This window comes from Oncorhynchus clarkii, chromosome 29, assembly GCF_045791955.1.
Source record: "Oncorhynchus clarkii lewisi isolate Uvic-CL-2024 chromosome 29, UVic_Ocla_1.0, whole genome shotgun sequence".
Lineage (NCBI taxonomy): Eukaryota > Metazoa > Chordata > Actinopteri > Salmoniformes > Salmonidae > Oncorhynchus > Oncorhynchus clarkii.
Genome location: NC_092175.1, coordinates 29,304,086 through 29,321,652, shown reverse-complemented (window position 1 = coordinate 29,321,652; position 17,567 = coordinate 29,304,086). Strand labels below are relative to the sequence as shown.

Genomic DNA, 17,567 nt, shown 5'->3' with positions numbered 1-17,567 from the left:
GGCAGGGGTTGAGAAGTTGTTGTCCTTTTTTAGAGGGAACTGTCAGGATCAACATACTGTATGTGTCTTGGCACAAGAAGAAACCTAGCTGAACAATATTGACACATTACTAAAATGTGAGTGGCTCCATTATAATGCAGGGCTCTGTGTGTGTTCAGATGCCAACTGATCACAACTGTTGTAAACAATTCATTACTACAATTATGGTCAGCTTATAATAAATAATCACTCAGTTTTACATGTATTTTTCAAGTTCCAGTATTACCCATTTTTCTAATGATTTTAACATCACACAGTCCGATCATGATGAATTATCTACACATAGCGCTATGGATTCATGACGATGAGGACAGCACCAGCTAAGTCACGGCTTTGAAATGAACTGAAGACTAAAGTGTCTGACAACATTCACTGTGACACCTATGAGTGAGAACAGTTACAGTATGTATGTCCCACCATAATGTTCTATGTGAGACGCGTTTCTGCGCTTGACACAGTCATCATTGGAACCCTATCAACACTAGCATCTTCAGCAGCCTCATCAGTTATTTGTGTCACACAGTATTAGTCCACAGAGGAAATATGATCCCATGTACAGTAATCACTCCTAGCTATTGCTTTTCTTGAATGAGATTTCTAGAATCTAGAATCACTGAGCACAGAGCATGGAAAGTCCAGGTGAAATCATCCCTTGCTGCCTAGAACAGAACAGAGAAACACAGAATACTTCAACACCCAAGTACCAACTCGGTCAGAGCTAAAACATTCCCTTCAATCCTGAATCATTTTCTGTTGGAATGAAATCCGCCTGTTTGCCCTGGGCAGGAACGGGGGCTGGGAGATAGTGCCTTGATTGGGATGGACCTAGACTCAAACATTGCTCCAGGGTGTCCGTGATCCTTCGCAGAAGCTTATGGCCATTGCATCATAATCAAAACAGTGTTACAGCTTGTTATTTCTCCTCTTGGCTTGCTCCATTGGTTCATGTTGTGTTCGTATGTTCAGTTCATATTGTGTGTTTGTGTTGTTGACTTCATAAATTACGTATATTAGATATTTGTGAATAACACAATTACAATCACTCTGGATCAAAATTGTAGCATTGAACTGTGTATTTATTTGCTTAAACAACTAACTATTCATATCCTCGGAATATGATTTACCACAAGTACTGAATTATTGAAATAATTAATAATAACCAAATTAGTAGAATAACTAAATACATGTTTATTTTCTAAAATGGTGAGGTTTATTGGAATGGAAGGATATTGACGTATGAATACGCAACATCTACGCTAGGACTTAGGCAACACAAACGTTATAAATTCACAGTTGAGTGACAGTATCACTAAGAATAGCAGACCCACAGCCCTTAAGACGTGATGTGGTCAGATCAAGGCATCCCGTACACAGGCTAAGATGTGTTCTCTCTTTCTCCTCTCTGTCTGCGCCTCCTCTTCTATGTCTCGGCAGTGTCTGAGCAGCCTCAAAAAAGTCTCTTTACTTTGCCTAATTTCCTCACGATGTCCTCCGATGTTTGTCCCTCCATCCAAAGATTTGAGGAGAGCAAAACAGGGTCTGTGATGGAGTAATGGGTGGTGAGAAAGAAGGGTGAGTGACATCACCCAGTCTTAGTCTTGCATGCTCTGTCTCTTTTACTGTCTTTCCATCTCCTCTTTGTCGCTTTGTCTTCTATTCTGTGTTTAGAAACTCACCAAGGCGTAGACCATACTGCCAAGGACAGAGAGAGGCAGAAAATAGGAAAGAAGGACTGCAATGTTAGAAGGAATGTGATGTTGCCAAGCAATAACATCATGTCCCCTGTCACTCTTTTTTCTAGGTCTGAGTGACAGCAGTTATTGTGCAGTGAGAAGAGGAGGCTCCCATTCACCAATGAACTTGGACTGGACTGATGATCAATAGCTTGATTAATATGACCTCACCTGTACAGGTAGTAGAAGAAGGAGAGCAGGTAGAAGCCCAGCTTACACCAGGACTCCTTCTGACAGTAGTTCAGGATGTCTGCATTCATCACACTGACAGGGTCATACATTACCTCTGACCCATCTGCCGGCCGATGGAAAAACCTGACGAGAGAGAGAGAGAGCATTCTTACAACAGAAACAACTAAAAAGCATCCTGTTTGAGGGAGTGGTTGTGTCATGTTGTATCATTTGTGTTGTGTTGTGTCATGTCGTTCTTGTTGTGTTGTGTCGTGTTGTGTTGTTGTGTCGATTTGTGTCGTGTCTTGTTGTGTTGTGTTGTGTCATGTTGTTCGTGTTGTGTCGTGTTGTGTTGTGTCGTTTGTGTTGTGTTGTTAGTGTTGTTTGTGTTGTGTCATGTAATGTTGTTTCTGTTGTGTTGTGTTGTTCGTGTTGTGTTGTTAGTGTTGTGTCATGTAATGTTGTTTCTGTTGTGTTGTGTTGTTCGTGTTGTGTTGTTGTTTCGATTTGTGTCGTGTGTTGTTGTGTTGTGTCATGTTGTTTGTGTTGTGTCGTTCGTGTTGTGTCGTTCGTGTTGTGTTGTTAGTGTTGTTCGTTTTGCGTTGTGTCCTTCGTGTTGTGTCGTGTTGTGCCATGTCGTTCGTGTTGTGTTGTGTCGTGTTGTTGTGTCGATTTGTGTCGTGTGTTATTGTGTTGTGTCATGTAATGTTGTTTCTGTTGTGTTGTGTCATGTAATGTTGTTTCTGTTGTGTTGTGTCATGTTGTGTCGTGTTGTTGTGTCGATTTGTGTCGTGTCTTGTTGTGTTGTGTCATGTCGTTTGTGTTGTGTCGTGTCGTGTTGTTAGTGTGGTTTGTGTTGTGTCATGTAATGTTGTTTCTGTTGTGTTGTGTCATGTTGTGTCGTGTTGTGTCGTGTCTTGTTGTGTTGTGTCATGTTGTTCGTGTTGTGTCGTGTCCTGTTGTGTCGTGTTGTCTTGTGTTGTGTCGTTTGTGTTGTGTTGTGTTGTGTCTCGTGTCATGTTGTGTCGTGTCCTGTTGTTTGTGTTGTGTTGTGTCATGTGGTTTGTGTTGTGTCGTGTCTTGTTTGTGTTGTGTCGTGTCATGTTGTGTTGTGTCGTTTTGTGTCGTATGTGTACCTCCAGAGATGGTAGAAGAGCAGGGGGATGTTTAGGCCCAGGGTGACCCACTCCCCAGCACACATGAACATCAGGCAGAACAGCCCATGTATGGAGTACTCTGGCACCACCAGCTAGAAATAAAACACACAAATAGAGTGCACACCACACAAATACAAACGTTGTTATCAGAAACACTTCAGGACAAAATGCTTTGAAAAAGCTGCAATTTTCATATGGAATGAGAGTGGCAGGGATCAGTTATGATTTTCATATGGAATGAGAGAGGCAGGGATCAGTTATGATTTTCATATGGAATGAGAGTGGTAGGGATCAGTTATGATTTTCATATGGAATGAGAGTGGTAGGGATCAGTTATGATTTTCATATGGAATGAGAGTGGTAGGGATCAGTTATGATTTTCATATGGAATGAGAGTGAAAGGGATCAGTTATGATTTTCATATGGAATGAGAGTGGTAGGGATCAGTTATGATTTTCATATGGAATGAGAGTGGTAGGGATCAGTTATGATTTTCATATGGAATGAGAGTGAAAGGGATCAGTTATGATTTTCATATGGAATGAGAGTGGTAGGGATCAGTTATGATTTTCATATGGAATGAGAGTGGTAGGGATCAGTTATGATTTTCATATGGAATGAGAGTGGTAGGGATCAGTTATGATTTTCATATGGAATGAGAGTGGCAGGGATCAGTTATGATTTTCATATGGAATGAGAGTGGTAGGGATCAGTTATGATTTTCATATGGAATGAGAGTGGTAGGGATCAGTTATGATTTTCATATGGAATGAGAGAGGCAGGGATCAGTTATGATTTTCATATGGAATGAGAGTGGTAGGGATCAGTTATGATTTTCATAAAAGCCTGCTGGCCTCCAGGTGTTCCCTTCTTCAATCTCCCCTCTTCGACTCTACAGCTTGTCCATTAACACTGACAGAGAAAATTAGAGAGTGGTGGCAGTATAGAAAGCCAGGTAATTATAATGTGTGTGTGTGTGTGTGTGTGTGTGTGTGTGTGTGTGTGTGTGTGTGTGTGTGTGTGTGTGTGTGTGTGTGTGTGTGTGTGTGTGTGTGTGTGTGTGTGTGTGTGTGTGTCTGAGAGTAAGAGAGAGAATGAGAAGGTGGGCTACAGGCAGGAAGGGAAGATGTGAATCAATCCGTCTCAGTCCTGTAAATAGATGCGTAGATCTTCTCTCCCACAAGGTGTGTGTGTGTGTGTGTGTGTGTGTGTGTGTGTGTGTGTGTGTGTGTGTGTGTGTGCCTTGGAGCCACTTACTGACCTTCCGCAGCAAGTTGCATATTCTTTCAATATTCAGAATTCTTTCCCTCTGAAAAGTGAACAGAGAGAAAGGAGAGTCAGATATTTGGAGTCAGATATGGAGAGTCAGATATGGGGAGTCGGATATGGAGAGTCAGATATGGGGAGTCAGATATGGAGAGTCAGATATTTGGAGTCAGATATGGGGAGTCAGATATGGAGAGTCAGATATGGAGAGTCAGGTATGGAGAGTCAGATATGGAGAGTCAGATATGGAGAGTCAGATATGGGGAGTCAGATATGGAGAGTCAGATATGGAGAGTCAGATATGGGGAGTCAGATATGGAGAGTCAGATATGGAGAGTCAGATATGGGAGTCAGATATGGGGAGTCAGATATGGAGAGTCAGATATGGGGAGTCAGATATGGAGAGTCAGATATGGAGAGTCAGATATGGGGAGTCAGATATGGAGAGTCAGATATGGAGAGTCAGATACAGAACGTTATTGTGTAGCTATTTTAGATGAAGGAACCCTCAGCAAAAATATCACTGGCAAAATAGAAGCAACGTTACATTGAGTAAATGCTTTACACATGATAAATAAATAGATAAATAAACAAAGTTTTTTCTATTTGAATAAATTGCCATGGTCTATGTGTGTCTGTCTGTCTGCCTGTCTGTCTATAGTGCTCTACTCTTCACAGCTGAGTGGCCGTGACTGTAGATGGGCTCATAGAACTGGGTCACACTTCACAGAACTCCACTCCCTTTCATAAAGCAGGGGGCCTTACCGCTCTGGTGGGGTTGCTCTGATCGATTGGGTTCTTGAAGTCTGTGCACAGCTCATCAAACGCAATAATCTAAAAACACATGTACAGTGTATATGGTTACATTTTCTGTAATTTGCATTGGATAAAGATACATTAATATTGAACGTAAATGGATGGTGTTTTCTTTCACATTCACAATGTGTTATTCTCGTTCAATTCCAATCATATCCCTTTTAGCCTCTTTTCACAAGATTTCTTATCATCTTAAAGGGGTAATCTGCAGTTGCTACAAACATTTTGGACTTGTAAATGAATGATATGTACACATTGATTCTTGAAGAATATCATTTATAATGCCTCGTGAGCTTAGCTCAACTGTCATACCCCATCAGAGCCCAAAATATAAGCTTGTTTTACTCCAATGTTTTTAAACAATGTCAATGTAAACAAACACTATATAGCCTCACAACAAGGTTAAAGCTATGATTTTGGTCAGTCCTTGCATCCATAGCTACATTTTTCCAGCTCCATCCCTCAGCTTTTTACCAAATGAGGGGCGGGGAGTTCTTCTGTTATTGTGTCAACTGCTGATTGCTGCATTAAGTTTGCAATTCCCATACCTCCATTCATCCTTTTATATCTTTCAAATCCTTAGTCTCTCTCTGTTTCTCTCTGTTTCTTAGATCTCCATCTAAGCATCCCTCTCTGCCTCTCAACATTCCTCTCTCCCTGTGACATCCATCTTTCCCTTTCAGAAACCAATGTAACTCTCCACATCTGTATTTTACTTTCAACAACACCTTTCCACCTAATAGATCTAAACCACTCCCTCTTCTCGGCCCGTGCTATCCGGGGTCCTTGGAACGTCCCTACCCCTTTGAAGTTGAAATGTAAAAGGTAAAGGTAAGCGTTAGGGTTAGGTAAGGGTTATGGTTAGGGTAGGGGTTAAGGTTAGGGTAGGGATGTCCCAAGGATCCCGGATAGCACAACCCCCTATTCTCTGTTTCACGCTCCTCTTCGTAGTAAACAGATACAGTTTCCATAGTGATCTGATGAGCTCCTTAGCGGGCACCATGGTTACTATAGAAGTGAACAAGCCATCTCATTGGTTGAAAGACACACAGAGATGGGGGGGCGCAAACCATGGAGGGAGGCAGATGGGGGTAAGGGGTGGAACAAAATGATAGTTTGATAAGCATTCTCAATAACATGGTTCGTTGCTGACGCACACACACACACTTTATCCCACCTTTTACCTTCCCCTTCTCTCACACAGGTACATACACACGCATCTCTCCCACAAACACAGACACACACACATTGACTGACTCACGTGCAATGCAGTCTCACCCACTAGTCAATTTAGTAGTCAATACTTACAGTAATTTCAAACCAGTCTTTTGTAATGATCTGATAATGCTGTGTTGAATTTCAAATGAACAATGTCTCCCTCGACAGAAGGCTATAGCTGAGAGAGATGAGCTCTGGCCTTTGTGCAGTCTGTGTCTGAGGCTTTAGACATGTAGAATACTGATTGTGAAGAAGTCTCCAGTGACGCCTGTACAAATGCCTATCATAATTCTGCAGTCAGTAGGCTGGTCCTTATGATGAGGGTTGCATTAATGCACATATATCTCTCTCGCCCTCCATCTAATTGTCTCCCCATTCCTACTCAAATTTAAATTCCTTTTCACTAGCTCATATTAATAAACTTCCTGTTTATGGTGCCATACAGTGCCATCGGAAAGTACTCAGACCCCTAAACTTTGGGCTCCCGAGTGGCGCAGCGGTCTAAGGCACTGCATCTCAGTGCAAGAGGCGTCACTACAGTCTCTGGTTTGAATCCTGGCTGTATCACATCTGGCCATGATTGGGAGTCCCATAGGGCGGTGCACAATCAATCAATCAATCAAATGTATTTATAAAGCCCATCTTAGATCAGCTGATGTCACAAAGTGCTGTACAGAAACCCAGCCTAAAACCCCAAACAGCAAGCAATGCAGATGTAGAAGCACGGTGGCTAGGAAAAATTCCCTAGAAAGAAGCGTTGTCCGGGTTTGGCATTATAAATACGATTTTTTTCTTAACTGACTTGCCTAGTTAAATAAATAAATGTCCACATTTTGTTACGTTACAGACTTATTTTAAAATGGATTTAAAAAATTATAATCCTCAGCAATCTACACACAATACCCCATAATAACAAAGCGAAAACCGATTTTTTAAATGTTTTTGCTAATTTATGAAAAACTAAAAAAGAAATACATTATTTACATAAGTATTCAGGACCTTTGCTATGAGACTTGAAATTGAGTTCAGGTGCATCCTGTTTCCATTGATCATCCTTGAGATGTTTCTACAACTTGATTGGAGTCCACCTGTGGTAATTCTATTGATTGGACATGATTTGGAAAGGTACACACCTGTCTATGTAAGGTCCCACAGGTGACAGTGCATGTCAGAGCAAAAACCAAGCCTTGAGGTCAAAGGAACTGTCAGTAGAGCACTGAGACAGGATTGTGTCGAGGCACAGATCTGGAGAAGGGTACCTAAAACAGTTCTGCAGCATTAAAGGTCCCAAAGAACACAGTGGCCTCCATCATTCTTAAATGGAAGAAGTTTGGAACCACCAAGACTTTTCTAGAGCTGGCCGCCCGGCCAAAGTGAGCAATCGGGGGAGAAGAGCCAAGAACCTGGTGGTCACTCTGACAGAGCTCTACAGTTCCTCTGTGGAGATAGGAGAACCTTCCATAAGGACGACCATCTCTGCAGCACTCCACTCCTCAGTAAAAGGCACATGACAGCCCGCTTGGAGTTTGCCAAAAGGCACCTAAAGACTCGAAGATCATGAAAAACAAGATTCTCTGGTCTGATGAAACCAAGATTGAACTATTTGGCCTAAATACCAAGTATCACATCTGGAGGAAACCTAACTTGTTGGGATCAAGGCAAAGATGAACGGAGCAAAATACAGAGAGATCCTTGATGAAAACCTGCTCCAGAGCGCTCAGGACCTCAGACTGGGTGGGGCAAAGGTTCACCTTCCTCCAACAGGACAACGACCCTAAGCACACAGTCAAGACAACGCAGGAGTGGCATCGGGACAGGTGTCTGAACTTGAACCCGATTGAACATCTTTGGAGAGACCTGAAAATTGCTGTGCAGCAATGATCCCCATCCAACCTGACAGAGCTTGAGAGGATCTGCAGAGAAGCATGGGAGAAACTCCCCAAATACAGGTGTGCCAAGCTTGTTGTGTCATCCCAAGAAGACTCAAGGTTGTAATCACTGCCAAAGGTGCTTCAACAAAGTACTGAGTAAAGGGTTTGTTTTTACTTTGTCATTATTGGGTATTGTGTGTAGATTGATGAAGGGAAATTGATGAAGAGAGAGAGAGACACTTCCAGTACTGATATTAATAAAATAAATAGTGAGTCACAGATGGGCACGTGGGCACACATTCACACCAACCAATGGCTAGACTTCAGTTATTGCATTGTCTCATACTACTATTACGTTAAGTAGTCTTCACCCAGAATTATAGGTATTTCTCAGACCAACCAATTATTTATTTCAGGTACGAGTCACAAAGCAAACAAGAGAATATTGCTGAAACATGGTTTAACCGCCATCACCCAGAGTTTATAAACATGGTTAAGGTGAGTGTGTGTGTGAGCTCAACTCACCTGCCAGATGACGAAGAAGATGAGTGCGGCACACAGCACTAAGGTGAGCATGTAGCAGAAGGCCGCGAAGGTGAACGCCATGGCTGTGTCAGCCAGCCTGACAACGAGTTGGGTCGAGAGAGGGGGAACTTCCCCTCCTCTCTCTCTCTATTGATGACTATCTCTCCTTCCTCAGGAGGTTTTTGTCTGTTCTTCCACTCCCTGCCCTTGACTCTCTGACTCCCTTCCCTCTTACGTTGTATTGAGAGCCCAAATTGTCCAGGTGAGGAGCTGAAGTACTGTGTTGGAAGAAAAAAATCCCTGCTCCACTCTCCAGTCTATCAGCTGTGGTCTCTCTATTTCTGCTTATCTAGGTTGCTCCTTCTGCTTGAGTTCCTCTTTCCTTTTCATGAGTCTGTGCAAAATATTTTCTTCTCTGTCACACATACAACTTGCAAAGCAGTCGACAGGCACAGTTGTTCATGGAGAACAGCTACAGCTAAGTAATGCTCTTTCCTCTGGTCCCGGCCTCCTCTGATTCTAGACAGGGGTTATGTGCACTTTATGTGTCTGTCCCCTCCCCCTTCCAGTAACCTCCACTTTGCACAATATCCACACACCTTGCTCACAGTGACACAGCTAGTAAGTGACTACCTGACACACTGGACTGTATGTAAAGTAAAGAGAGGAATGATTATTGTGAGGTGAGAGACAGTATGGCTTGTGGTCATTATAGCAGAAGTTTGCAGTGTTATGGCTTATTATTATTCAGTTGCTTAGAAAAAAATCATGATGGCACATATTTCAAGAACAATATAATTGTTAGCGCACATCTGTAATAGGCAAATATATTTATTTATTTACATTTTAACTACAAACATTTATAGTTGTAATTGGTATCACAGATTATTCAAAAGAGATTTTGATTTTGGTATATTCTGATATTTCAATGTTTTTAAACGGAGCAGATATGCTGTCAAGAAAGAAAGGACTGTTTTGTAGGCATATAATAATTGTCCATTAATGTAAAGAGAAAGGATATTTTGTTTTTCATACAATAACAGCAATTCATACATGTGCCCCATAAATATTCTTACGATGACAGTTATTAGTGATAATTTATAATAACAAAATGAGCAAAGATCACCAGCTTACAATCAAATGATCAATTTGATAACAATCGCTTGCAATGATTTGATAAATGGTGCTGTAATGTATAGAGGAGAATATAAATAAACAGCAATATGATAGAATACTTAGCCACTCCACACTGAGGTCTCAAATCAAGAAAGACTGATGAACGATGGATGTATCAGGATAATGATAATCTGTGATGATGACGATGGATATTTTGACTGATCTTAATATTTATCAGAGTGTACCTGTGTTTGGTGGCAGATGCGTCTATCACTGAATATCCAACTCCTTCCTCTTCCCACTCTGTCAATTTGGGTCGACACCATGTCAGAATACTCTGCCTTGCCTTTCTCTATCTATCTCAGTCGCGTCCATCAGATTTCTTCACGCATATGCTTTTCAGTGCTCACTTGCAGGGTGGAAAAACAGCATTTAGAGAATCAACTATGTTTAGATGTTAAAACATTTTTTGCTCTTATTTGGGTACAAGTCTTTTTTCTTAAGAAAGGAAAAACATCTCCACAGCCCTTAGAAGTCTCTAAGTTCATTAATTCCCCTCGTTCTCATGTCTTTCGCTTTTCTCTCTCCAAAGCTCCCCCTTATGTTTTCTCTTCTCTTTCTCTAAAAAGAATGGAACGATTTTGAAAACAGACCGAGAAAGACTCTCCCTCATGTTCTGTCCTCCTCAGTCTCTTATTCTTCTCTCTCTCAGACGGTCTGATAAAGCAAGATTTGGATCACCCTAGAATATACCGGCCAAGTGCATTCAACAGTCTCTCCCTCCCTCTTTCTCTCTCTCTTTCTCTATCGGTCCCTCTATCCCTGGCTTTGAACTGTTGCCGTATTCCCTTGTTCCCCAGAGATGGTTGAGGGGGCAGGGGAAGCTCCAATTTTTTTTGTTGTTGGCTTCCCTTGTTTGTCTCTATCTACCCCTCCCTCTGCTCCCTTTTTCTCTCTCTACCGCTCTCTCTCTATCGCTCTCTCTTTCTTCTCTCTCTCTCACTCTCTATCACTCCCTCTCTATCTCTCTCTCTCCCTCTTCCCCTCTCATTGTGTCATGATGCTGTGTCTCCTATTCTTCTGTAATTTCCAGAAAGATGAAAAGGCTCTCTCTCTTTCTTCTCTCTCTCTCACTCTCTATCACTCCCTCTCTATCTCTCTCTCTCACTCTCTCCTGCTCTCTCTCTCTCTCCTGCTCTCTCTCTCTCTCTCCCTCTTCCCCTCTCATTGTGTCATGATGCTGTGTCTCCTATTCTTCTGTAATTTCCAGAAAGATGAAAAGGCTCTCTCTCTTTCTTTTAAGTATATGATTATTTCTCTTACTTTCTTTCCCTCCCCTTCTCTGTTTTCTCAAAGCTACCTCTATCTTTCTGTGGTCCTGCTGTTTTCGCTCTCATCCCTTTCTACCCTGCTACCCTGCCAGTTTCTCTGGTACTCTTATTCTCTTTGGAGGATTTCTACAACTTTCTAATTCCCACAGTTCTTTGGCTTTGGATATTAAAGTGCCCATGCTGCTTTCCCCTCTTTTGTCACCCACTAAATCCATGCCAATAGCTAATCTCTGGTAAATCCTCCAGGTTGACCTGAAGTCCAATTTTCTCTTCTCTTCCTTCTCCCCTGCCTGTCCCCTGCTCTACCTCACTCCTGAGTGCCACTCTAATGATTACAAACTTGAATATTTGAAAAACACCAATAGCATCAGAAAAAATACCCTTTTGAAAATTAAGTCAGTGTATCTTACATCATGTAAAAAGAACAGCAAAATTAATGTTCTCCTTTGGTGTCTTGTGGGTTGCTTCTGTGTACGGCCCTCATCTATCAGTCTGAGTGATACTGTAAATATCATTATACTTTGTCTGCAATAGTGGCTATGGATTTTGGATAGATGCAGTGATGTACAATGTAAAACTCAAGAGCACCATCTCCTGGAAATGTTATATAAGAATTTTGGTCGGAACAGAAGTACGGTGACTAGTGTATCCCTACGGAGGACATTCTGGACACACCATTAACGTGTTAAAAAAATTGTTTTCTGGATAATCTTTTCGTTCTTTTTCATGGCAGACAAAAGTCAAGTGTGCTCAGTATGGGTTGGATCGGAAACAGGGATATTAAAAGGTAAAAATTCTGTATCTCAGTAAACTTAGCCATGTTGTGCTTGTGTGCTGGTTTGTTAGAGCTAGCTAACCACCCCACGTGTTTGCTAGCTAGCTGTAGCTAGCTTGATAGTGCATTACCCAATCCAACACAGATTGGTTTGGGAATGATGCTCATCATCAGGATATTTAAATGTCTCAATTACTCTGTCTGTTTCATTAGGAGTGAGCCTATCCAAAAAACAGGCTTTCAACTTCTGTGAGATGAGCTGCCTGAGCCGGGACCAGGAAGTGTGTGTCCTAGGCTGGGGAGATGAACATGAGACTGAGGTGTGTTGGGGGCTCTAGAAAGTAATGGAGCCCTTGATGATGTCTGATCTGTTGGTCATTGATGTGTTGGCTAAGAGTGGACGTAGGTCTGAAAGTTTGCCTCATGAGTATTGTGCCATTCTGTTATTTACCGGATTGTCTCTGTTCTAGGTACTGGTGGGGTCTGTGAATGGCACAGTGAAGACATTTAGCACAGAGAAGGGCATCTTCACTGAGACCAGACAGTGTGGGGAGAGCACCCAGGGCAGGTTCACAGGAATTGCTGTCACAGACAGGTATAGTCTTGTAGATGAAGACATAGTCATAACAAAACCGTACACACCAGCAGCTCTGTGGTCATGTGTTGAGGATACTGGGGTGTATTCATTTGTCGCAGGCTGTAATAAAACGTTTGGTCTGTTTCAACGTTCTGTAACAGAAATAATTTGCCATAAACATAATGTTTTGCAACTAAAACTAGCGTTTCTATTGGACAAATGGTCCCTCCCCGTTTTGTTTGCTTCCGTTTGTTTCCTACAGTAAACGGTTTCCATTGCAAAACGTTTTGCAACAAGCCAAATGTTTTGCTACGGTCTGAGACTAATGAATACACCCCTGATGTTGACACTGGACTGACTACACACTCCCTGTGTGTCTCTGCAGTGCTCTGATCACGTGTGTGGAGACAGGACTGCTGAGGGTCTGGAAGGAGGGCAGCACAGACACAGTGAGTGACACTGCCAGAATACCACTTGGGCCCCCTAGGGGTTGTTACATTGCTGATGGATACTAGATACTTATTAATGAACAAGGTTCACTGTCTGCCTTTTTGTGCACTGCCAGTTCCTTGAACATAACCTCTGTCCCTATATCCAGGTTGAGATAAATGCAGGGACGAATGTTTGTCGGATGCGACAGAATCCCTCACAGCGCAACCAAGTGGCCACAGGTGGGAAGGAGAATGGCCTAAAGGTCTGGGATCTGGAGAGGCCTGAAACACCCATTTTCACCTCTAAGAATGTAAGAGCGTTAACAACTACATGTCAAGGAATTACAGTGGGAATGTCTACATAGTATGTTATTATTTTTAGGTGATTTTGCATTAACACAGTGCTGTGTTTTTGATGTTGCAGGTACGTAATGACTGGCTGGACTTGCGAGTGCCAGAGTGGGTCAGAGACATGTCCTTCATCCCAGACTCCGATAAGATCGTCACCTGCACAGGTCACCACCAGGTCTGTCTGTCTCTTCCTGTACAAGCCCTGCTCTTAGACTAGGTCTGCTGGTGTTCCCAGCCACTGACCCAGAGCAAAGTCCTCAAATGATACGTCCAGCTGCAGTTTGCTCAGTAGTGTGAAAAGGGACTCTTAATGGTTTTAATAGTCCCTTTTCTGTAAAGATTTTAATTCATATTGGTCAAGTTCAGGTACCAGGATGAATGACTTGGATCACGTCTCTTTGCCTCATTTATCTAAGGACGTTACAAAAGACATCTATTTTTACTCATGTTTGTTCTCTCTCTGTTAGGTGCGAGTGTATGACCCAGCCTCTCCCCAGAGGCGTCCGGTTCTGGAGGCTCATTTTGGGGAGTACCCCCTCACAGCCCTCTCCCTCCCTGCCAACCAAGACAGTGTTGTAGTGGGCAACACGCATGGAGAACTCGCCATCTTAGATTTGCGGAAAGGTGAATGAGGCAAAGGATGTCTGCTTGTTGGCTAAGAAAATGCACAATCATGTCATCTGCATCAGAACATTTCCATGTTAGCCTCTTATCATTTTGCCCATGTATTTATTTTTCATTGTACTACATTAGAGGCATTTTGCTGTATTTGCTCTATGAAGCATCTGTTTAGCTTTATTGTTCTTTGCCTGTAATGATCAGAATTATTGTCTTCTGATAGTCATGTAGGGTTGGAGCTTTTTGTGTGCATGCTGCGTGAGATCCTCTCCTTGACTACAGTCTGTTGGTTGTATAACCCTGCCGCCTCTTCTCTCCATTCACTGCAGGTCTGGTGCGTGGGTGTTTGAAGGGGCTGGCAGGAGGAGTGCGGGGGCTGCAGTGCCACCCCTCTCTCCCTCTGGTGGCTACCTGTGGTTTGGATCGCTTTCTGAGAGTACACAGCCTGGAGGACCGCTCCCTACAGCACAAGGTACACACAAACACACTATCTTTCTCTTACACTCTCAGTACACCTGAAGCTAGCTACACAAACCATCATTAGGGAAGCATCCTAGAGTTGTTTTTAATATTTGTCTTCAAGATGTTCTCTCTCTCTGTCTCCCTTGCAGGTGTATCTGAAGTCACGACTCAACTGTGTGCTTCTGTCCAGCAAAGATCTAGAGGTAGGGGGGAATTTAAAGTGCTATGAATTATACTTTTGCTGTGAACGTGTGATTTTGCTGCAACAATATACTGTAGTGTGTTTACAGTCTCTCCTTCCTCCATTTCAGCTGAGCAGTTCAGCAGTAACCGGAGATGTGGAGGAAGTGAAAGAAGAGGGAGGTGAAGTGGATGAGGTGTGGGACACTATGGAGATGATAAATGACCAGGCTAAGAAGCGAGCAACAGACGAAGAGGAAGCCGTAGTTACAGGTGTAGAGAAGACTACGAAGAAAAGAAAAGTGGTCAAATGACCTGCAGTGGAGAGCTTAAGGAAAGGGCTGTGCTCTATGAGAAACGCAGAAGATCTAGAGGTCTGCCAAAAGTCTGTGTTGCGGATGTACAGGCTGTTTTCCTGTTGAGTCTACTGAAATGGCTGTAGTTTTCCTATTAAAACTAAACTCACTCTGGAGTTGTTTGCATGCCCTTCAATACCAACTTCCTTGAAATGTAGCTAACATAAATAATATATATTATTTTTGGCACACAAAATAAGTGTATTGTATGTACAATATCTCAAAACTCTGAACAGGATTGGTTCTTGTAAGTATGTGTGACAGCGAGTGCAACGCCCCTAATAAAAATAACGATGGCGTCTGGTACCATTGGTTGGCTTGCTTCTGTTTTGGTGTCTGCTGGAATGGAGTAGAGTGTACTGATTAGGAAAATCACTCAGCACGATGGGTGTCTTTTTTAAAGCGGGGCTGAACTTCCCGATATGACCTCTTTTCTTGGCTTAGTCATTAAGAAATGCAACGGCCGTGACTGAAGCCAAACGAGTTGTCTTGGGGGTGTGGTTTAGTGTGTGTGCGTGAGTGGTGAGCGTTTGTACATTCACTCTGCTAAGTACATAGTTACAGTCACTCACCCTCCTAGATAACTTGAAACAGTCCAACCAGGTCTTGTCTTGAAGTCGCCTAGGCTAGCTAATGCTAGCCATATTCGCCAATTAGCTTCGGCCGGCTGGTGTGTGACCGTGGCAAAGTTGGTTTGAAATTGGTTAGCCGATCTCTGGGGGTCGTTAGGAACGGTCAATAATTTGGACAATGTTGTACATATTTTAGTTGTCTCTTTAATTATTTGTATATCGTTTTTAGTTTTTTTTTTAATTTTAAGAGCTATTGACATACATGTTGTCCCATGTACATTGTGTAATTGACTGATGCTCCTTAACTAGATCCATAGGGATATCGACTATCAAAGCAAAAATACTTTGGTTAATTTAACCAAATGGACCATGGGCATTATGATCGGGTCGTGTGCAGCTGCGCTCAGAATTGATGATAACTTGGGTGCTGTGGGCAGGATTCAAATAAACCCAACCAAAGGAAAAGTGTCACGTAACCTTCGTTCTGTGACATACCATCTTTTCCTATCTCACAAATCTCTGTTTTGGAAGAGACTGACTTCATGACCAAAATTGTTCTATTTACACGAGTACATTTTGACACTAGTATAAATGTTTCTGACTCAATGCCACATAGGCCGATTTCAAAATTGGAAGTAACTTTTTAGGGGCAGTTGCTCTTTAAAGCTGTTAAGTGTTTTATAATTTGTGTTTTGTCAGTTTGAGTAAATATGTCTCTGTTAATTGTTTAGATTTTAGCCAGCAGTGGTGTGTTCTGTGGAAATGGATGTTTCTAAGCCTAGGGGGCAAGGGTCTAATGAATGATTCAATTTAATTGCTACCTTATTCAAGAGATAGTCCTATCTTACATTTAGGGAATCAAGGTATAATAAACCTTGGTGTAACGATAAGTGTTGGTTGAATGGATTAGTTATAACCATGATTGAACAATCACTTGTGTAACTTATCACTGTGGTTGACAAAGTACATTATTGCAGTGTGAGTTTCATTAGGTTTTATGTCTTCAAATTGACCTGCTGGGATTTAAGAGTTGCTTGTGACCTTGTGGGTGTATTGAAGACAGCACCACGTTTCTCTAGTTTCATGGAGAGCAGTGTGTGCTAGATAAGATACCTGTGTTCGACTCATTCTGAGACTGGACTCTGTACACGGACACACCCCTTCCTTAACTCCCGATAAGACCAGCCTGAATCAAGGAGGAAACAACTTAAAAGAAAGAAGAGTTTTCTCTTTATTTGTCAGTTGCAAATATATTGCTGCTCAGCATTTACTTTCAGTTCAAAAATGACATTCAAGGATAAATACTTTTTTGGGTCCCAAAATAAATAATACCCTGAAGAGGTGTCATGTTCTCTCAGGGAAATAACACATCCACACGGTCTTTTGCAACATGTCATGTGTCTAATAAAATGGGAATGACGTTTGTCACCTGATTGTCGATAGACCGCAATAAGGACAAGTTAGAAAGGGTAAGTAGTTTAGGTGCAAATGGCACAAAAAGGAAAAGATTGTTGCTAAACTGGCCAGATGATGTACTTGAACCTAAGACCTCATAGGGTGGAGGAAGGAATGTTTTAGTATTACAAAACCTATTGGAGGGGAGGGGGCCTCAACACAGACTGTGGGCTTGTGAGATTCATGTTTTCAGTTTCCTCATATCAATGGTGTGGAGCTTATTTAGTATTTTCTTTCTGCTCATCTAAGCAGGGATCCGTCTTTTTTATACATGACGAAAACCGATGCCGTGGGAAGTTTTCATTACAATCATCTCTCAGTTCTCAGTAGACATTCACACTTTATGAGAAGAGATTACATTTTACAGCAATGGCCTGTTGGATTAAGTAGGAGCTGAGAAACCAGAGGATGTTGCTGAATTGAATTGTAAAAGGTCTGTGCTCTTAGAAATGAAGTAAAATATATCCGTAACTTTCGATATGTTTTATATCTCTGCACTGATAAAAGACGTGTACCCTTTAACCCTGTTTTTAACAATCTTCAAAAG

The 17,567-nt window shown here is 42.1% G+C and overlaps 2 protein-coding genes across 2 annotated transcripts; one reads left to right on the top strand and one right to left on the bottom strand.

Moving 5' to 3' along the window:
- Window positions 1-1,099: 1,099 nt before the first annotated feature.
- On the bottom strand, window positions 1,100-10,631 carry LOC139388344 (cornichon family AMPA receptor auxiliary protein 2). Its single transcript, XM_071134960.1, has 6 exons — window positions 8,797-10,631; window positions 5,132-5,200; window positions 4,362-4,409; window positions 3,080-3,192; window positions 1,944-2,087; window positions 1,100-1,731 (listed from the first exon to the last, which is right to left on the bottom strand). The coding sequence occupies exons 1-6, from the start codon at window positions 8,875-8,877 to the stop codon at window positions 1,704-1,706; spliced, it is 483 nt and encodes a 160-aa protein (XP_070991061.1). The 5' UTR covers window positions 8,878-10,631; the 3' UTR covers window positions 1,100-1,703.
- A 1,237-nt stretch (window positions 10,632-11,868) lies between these two features.
- LOC139387864 (WD repeat domain 74) lies at window positions 11,869-16,894 on the top strand. Its single transcript, XM_071134165.1, has 10 exons — window positions 11,869-12,030; window positions 12,232-12,338; window positions 12,489-12,613; window positions 12,981-13,044; window positions 13,194-13,337; window positions 13,451-13,552; window positions 13,845-14,001; window positions 14,325-14,467; window positions 14,607-14,660; window positions 14,769-16,894. Exons 1-10 carry the CDS (start codon window positions 11,970-11,972, stop codon window positions 14,949-14,951), a joined length of 1,140 nt encoding a protein of 379 aa, XP_070990266.1. The 5' UTR covers window positions 11,869-11,969; the 3' UTR covers window positions 14,952-16,894.
- The last annotated feature ends 673 nt before the right edge of the window (window positions 16,895-17,567 follow it).